General features: G+C 49.8%; 1 protein-coding gene across 1 annotated transcript in view; it reads left to right on the top strand.

Annotated features, from left to right (window-relative positions):
- Positions 1–278: 278 nt before the first annotated feature.
- LPCAT1 (lysophosphatidylcholine acyltransferase 1) overlaps positions 279–6,331 on the top strand; it is a gene marked incomplete at its 5' end in the record, with an annotated part of 126,999 nt that continues 120,946 nt past the window's right edge. The window contains one exon of the mRNA XM_084621098.1: positions 279–587. Within this exon, the coding sequence (XP_084477224.1) occupies positions 279–587 (309 nt within the window). The remainder of the gene's footprint in view (positions 588–6,331) is intronic.

Here is a 6,331-nt window from a genome sequence, read left to right as displayed (position 1 = left end):
AGGGCTGATGCGGGCTGAGTCCGGGTGCTCCGGGGTGTGGGGGCGGCTGATGCGGGCTGAGTCCGGGTGCTGCGGGGTGGGGGCTGGGTCGGGGGATGATGCGAGTTGGGTCCGGGTGTTGCGGGGGGCGGCTGCTGGGGGTGTGGGGCAGGGTCCGAGAGTTGCGGGGGGACTGATGCGGGGGGGGGTCCCTCCTCTCGATTCCCGGCGGGCGTCCCGAGCTGCCTCCCACACGCATAGAGAGGAGCTCCGCTGCAGCCTCCTTGCCGTCCAGGCGCATGCGCGGGTCCCCGGGAGGGCGGGGCAGGCGAGCGGCGGCGTTGGTCCGATCCGGGTCGCGCATCCTCCTGCTGCCGCCGCCGCCGCCGGGTTCTGGGCTGCGCAGCATCGTCCGCCGCGCTCCCCGCTTTGCCGCGCCCCCGCCAGGACCAGCCCGGTCGTCGTGCGCGCCCTACCCTGCGATGAGGCTGAGCAGCCGCGGCCGGGGATGCTGCGCGGCGGGCGGCAGAGAGCGCGGCCCGCCCCCGCCGCCGCCGCGGAGCCCCTTCGTGCACAAGCTGCGTCCCAGCGCTCTGCAGAAAGCCAAGGTGGGTGCCCGCTTCTCCCGCCCGCCGGCGTGCCTGTGCCTGTCTGGCCGCGCTGGGGCGGGGATCCCCGCTGCTGCCCTGCGGGGCCCCGCCGGGTCACAGGGCGCATGGCCCGGCTGAGCCGCTGACATGCTGCCCGCCCAAAGCGTTGCCGCCTTCCCCGCGGGACCCCGCCTGGCTCACCAAAGCCCCTGCTGCTCGGCAAATCCTCTGCACTGCGCTGGCCCCAGCGCGAGCCCCCGGAGGAAAGACTTGCTAGAAACATCTCGTTTACGTGAACTGCACGATAAAAGGACTAAGGGGGAAATTTGAAAGCAAACATAATTCACCAAATTTTTTCTTAGGCAAAAAGTCGTGTGTGTGTGCAAGTTTATATTCACAGGAGTTGTGTGCAAGTAAACATTTTTTTTATACGTTTATCAGCCGTGCCTTGGAGGTGCAAGTTTTAACGCAGTGAAATAAATACGTTTTATCATCGTTTGGTTTTCATATTCGTGAGGGGCTATGTTATTGCCTACCACATTGCTCATAAATTTCCCTGAGTGCATGGATACTGTATGTATTCTTTTGCATGCAAAAAACATCTTGAGAGAAGAAAACAATGACAAGAAACAAATGTTTCCAAATTAAAAATGACCTTTTTCTAGATTGGGAGGGATTGTATGATTTGAGAAGGATAGGTGGGAGAATTGCCTTTCATAAGCCATAGAGTATGGCAACACTTTGAATGTTTGCAAGTTCTTTCTTGGGTAAGCCTTTTTTTTTTTAATTTAAGGATATGGTGTTTGTTTCACTGAAAAGCTGTGAGCTATCCATGCAGCAGGTGGGTCATTATGACATGAAAGTGAATAGATCATGAAAATAGTGATTTTGTTTTGTTGTTGTAACTACATGGTAACAAAATATCATCATTGGAAGTAATGAATTTGTTTGGTTGCTCCTAGCAGAATTTTGAAAGGAGATATTCTTAATTTCCTAAGAAATTATATATCCCTCCTTTATCCTCCTGGGTGCAAGTATGTTTTTCAAATGGAAAGTCAAGAATTCAGAAATAAGTAAATGCCAGAACTAAGATAGCCTATGCAACTTTAATTCAGTGGCCTTGTGAGCATACATCTTTTAATAACATGACTGCTTACTGTCTTTTTCCACTGGACCCCTGCCTCATTCAGGTCATAAGATGGATGGTGCTCTTCAATAGCTATTCAATATTACTTTTTATCCTTGTCATTCAGTGTGTGGCTTCAGGCTTTATTAATGATCTGCTGTTCAAAGTCGACACTAAATTAATTTCCTTATGGCCTTTTCTTCCTAAAGCATTCGTCACTAACATCTGAGTTTTCACAAACATTAACTAATCTTCACAATATGCCTGTCAGGTAAGCTGTTGTTTTTAAAGCTGGGCTGAAAAAGGGAATCCCTTTCTGTGAAAAATCTTGCATTTTTTTTTAAAAAAATGCATTTGAATAATGCTGAAAATGTGAACTGTTTACACAGAAAGGGATTTAAAGCAAAATTTTGATTAGGGAGGGTGGAACCAGAATTTTCTGGCTGCCTCTCCCCCCAGGCTGTTGCCAGTTTCCCTGGTTAAATTGACAAGAGCCTTCCACTGAGCTGCTGAAGAGGCAGAGCACTTTGACTCCTCACCTCCTCCTTAGGCCTGGGGAAAGAGAGGCAGACCACCTGGTTTCTTTTCCTGTCCCAAAGCTGGAGAGGAGGTAGGGAGGCAAGGTAAGGCAGAGTGCCCTGGTGTTCTGCCCCTCTCTCTCTCTCCCAGAGCTAGCCCTCCTGGAAATCTTGCATCCATTTCACTGGAAGAAAGAGAAATTGACAACAGCAATTCAGGCAGGGAGCCATCATTTCTATTTTCCCAGCGGAAAATTGAAATAGGTTGGCAAAACTGAAATTTGTCTCAAAGAAAATTTTGGTTTTGAAAAAGGGCATTTTTGGTCAGAAAAGCATTTTGACAAAAAACTTTCAAGGAGCTCTAGGTGTTTTTTCCGAATTTAAAGATGGGAGTCTTTGCTAAGATCATAAAGTATTTACTTTTGGGTGCACAAGCTGACATGCCTTGGGCTTGATTTTTTTCATAGTATTTAGGGGGTTTTTTAATAGCATTTTATATGTTCAAAATACAGCTCACAGGTACCTCAGTGATAGATATGAGTGCTCAGCCCTTCTGCGAATTAGGCCCCAAGATGTCCCAAGTTAAACAATCATCAGATGATGTCCCCTGTGGAAAAGCTTTTGGCTTAAGTGACTTTCTCAGAATGACAGAACTGTGAGGCACTGACAAGGCCAGATTTCAATTTAGGGTGGATGCAGATGTTTTAACCAACTTTTTCTTTCTTAAACCTCTGGCCTTATTCTCTACCTTCTTATGGCTTGTGGGTGGGATGCCCTGTTCCTGTTGGTGCTAGAGGAGGAGACTGGTGGTGGTGGTGTTGCATGGCTTCTGCTTAGCTGTTGCTGGGAGGGAGAGGAAGTAGTATGGAGCTCTCTCTCCACCCCATCCACTCCCCAACTGTTTCTGCTGACCGACCGCATGCCTCCAGCTGCCTGGAGCTGTAGCAGCATAACTTCCTGCTTCCTTGCAAAATGCATGTGGGTACATGTGCTCCTCCTTGAACTTTCCACCCCTTTCTTCTGTTAGCCTACACTGGGCTGGTGAGCCTCCTTCTGCCTGACTACCAGCCTCCGCTCCCCCCTTTGTGTTTCGCTGTTCTCATCCATTTTGCATGGGTCCCCCTTCCCAACCTTGTGACTTGCTGCTCCCACCTGTCTGTCTCAGGGAGATCTGTCCCCTTTGCAGCTCTCTGCTTCTGCCTGTCTGTCTCATGTGGGTCCCCCCCCCCTTTTCAGTTTGCTGCTTCCATGGGTCCCCTGCCTCTTTGTGGTTCAGTGCTCCCATCTGTCTATCTCGCATGGGTCCCCCCCCATCCACCCTTTGGTTCGCTGCTCCTGCAAATCTTGTGTGGTGCCTCTTGTGATCGCCTCTCTCCTGCTGTTTGTTGCTCATTGCCTTTCCTAGCCCAGTTTTCCTGTGTATTTGTGCATGCCTGTGCTTGTTTCTCCCTTCCCCATCCACTGTGCTTTTCTGCTTATATATGCTCTCTCACTCCGAGTGCAACCGGAGTCTATCATCTTTCCCCACATAATGTTTGCTGTATTCCCTATTTCCTATCATTTGTTTGATTAACTTTGCATTTATGCCTTCCTTACGCATATGCAGGCTAGTGGGGAGGAGTGGTTAGCCTCTTCCCCTCCCCGCCTTTGGTGGCTCTTTCCCCTCACCCGAACTTGATGGAGGACCTGGAAACAGCCCTGCGTGAGGCTTCTGCTCCAGCAGCTTTGTTTGCGGAGGGAAGGGAGGTGCTGCGGGGCAATCTCTGGCCACTGTCATCACTCCACTTTGGCTCTCTGCGCCATCTACCCCCCAGGTCTACCACCAACACCTTTTCCAGTGCCGTCATCTCCACCAGGAAGGCTGCGGAAAGCACAGACAGGGACTCCACTGTCAAAACTGGGACCACCAATGGAGCCCTCTCAGTCAGCAAGGACCATGACAGAATAAAAGGGAAGAGCCTGCCCAGAAGGCTCCTTCTGCAGCAGTGGTTACTACTACTGCTGCTCTGCTGTCAGCTGAGGCTCCCCCTCATCCTTCTGTCCTTTCCACCAGCTCTGGGGGTGCTGCCAGAGCTCAGGGGTCCTAACCCAGTAACCATAACACCTACTACCAAGGCTGCAGGCATTGGGTCCAGTGTGATGCCCACGACTGGTGTTGTGGAAGAGCCCCCGACTCTGTCCCTCTAATTCCTGTGATTGATGGTGCTGCCCTCAGCAGTATGGCTGCTGTGGACCCCAAGCTCATTCCTGACCCGTCCCCTTTATGGCATTCCAGGGTGCAATCCAGACCAGGGAGGGGCTGTGTCACCCTTTCTCTGCAAACTGGGGCACCTCACAATTCTTTGCTGCTGTAGCTCCCAACCTTGCAGATAACACCCTGAGTGTCTGTGTATAGCTGCATCCTGCCAGCCACACATCAGTCACACTCTGGCTTCCACCAGTCTTGGTTATCAGTTGTGGAATGACCCCAACCCATTCCCAGATTTCCCCCCAAAACATGTATTCTGCACTGTCCAACTCTCTCCTGGAACCTTAGTCCATTGCATCTCTAAGGAATCAATGTACAACAGTCTGCTACTTTTAAATGACGTTCCCAGACAACTCACAACACTGGATTAATTTTAATTAAAGAATAAAACAAGTTTATTTAACTACAAGAAAGTTTTGAGTTAGTACAAGTATAAGACATTAAATTCAGAAATGGCTACAAGAGAAGTAAAGATAAAACACTTCCTAGTACTAACTTAACAAACTAGACTTGGTTCAAGTCTTTTACCACGTTTTCCCCGTAACACTGCTGATGAAACTCTCAAGGGAGGGTCTTCTCCCAAAGTCCAACAGCTGTTTATTTTGTCATCCTAGGTGAAAAGGAGAGACATGGACAGACAGAGATACCTTGGAGTTTTGCCCATTGCTTTTTTTGGTTCAGTCACCCTTTGTAATGTATTTTCCTGAGGGTTATCCCTAGATAAAGGTCATTCCTGCTGTGAGGTTGGAGTCAAGGAGTCTGATGGTGAAAGAGGTTCCATGCTGCTGTTTGATAAAATGCAGATCTGTTTGTTCCTGCCCATGTCCTTACCAAAGAGTAGCCATTGGATGGCATACCCTGAGTCTTTGCAGATGCCAATTACTCTAGACCTTTGGTGTGGGGGTATTCTGTGATCCTGTGATCATTCCGCAGAAGACTGTTGCCAGTCGAGCTACTGAAGCCAGATGGTGGCTGGAGATGGGGGGACAGGCTGTACACTCATTGAATTTTCAGGTGTCCTGGACAACTTTGTTCTCCCTAGACCGATGGCCTGAGGTGCTGGGGGCTGCTGATGTGCTAGGTCACCTGCTGCATCTCTAAAAGAAAAGGAGTACTTGTGGCACCTTAGAGACTAACCAATTTATTTGAGCATGCGCTTTCGTGAGCTACAGCTCAAGTGAGCTCAAGCTGTAGCTCACGAAAGCTCATGCTCAAATAAATTGGTTAGTCTCTAAGGTGCCACAAGTACTCCTTTTCTTTTTGCGAATACACACTAACACGGCTGTTACTCTGAATGCTGCATCTCTGGATCTGGGTGGGAGGGATCAACCTCATTTACTCTGGTACTGGACCTGAAGTGGGTGTGATTCTATTAGCAGCTGTTATCCACCTTCCTCAGCATCTTGGATCATTGCAAGTGTCTGGTCCTAGGTGGGGAATTTAACTCCACCCTGAACATGCTGGACCGTGTTGGGAGATAGAAGTGCCAGACCACTGTGGATATTCTCATGAAGATAATTGACCATTACTTCCTGGTCCAGACAATTCTACCAGTTTGGCTGGGTGGAGGAGTCTCTATCATGCCATTTGCAGCAAGGCCACATCTACATCTCCTGTTTTAACATCTTGTAGGGCCACTTCTCCAGCATCAGCAAGGCCCTCTTCTTGGACCGCCACCTGGTGGTTGTGACAGTCTCTTTGACTCCTGAGCAGCCAAGGCCAGCCAACTGGCATTTCAGCAACAGCCTGCTGGAAGCCATGGCTTTCATGGCATCATTCTGGGAATTCTGGCTGGCCTTGTGGGGGCAGAGGCACATCTTTCCCTAGATACAGAGGTGGTGGGATGTGGGAAAGGTAGGTGCCTGGCTCT

The sequence above is a fragment of the Lepidochelys olivacea genome (assembly GCF_965140295.1).
Source record: "Lepidochelys olivacea isolate rLepOli2 genome assembly, chromosome: 2".
Taxonomy (NCBI): Eukaryota; Metazoa; Chordata; order Testudines; family Cheloniidae; genus Lepidochelys; species Lepidochelys olivacea.
The sequence above is the reverse complement of the archived record's forward strand: the minus strand, read 5'-3'. Positions and strand labels throughout refer to the sequence as shown.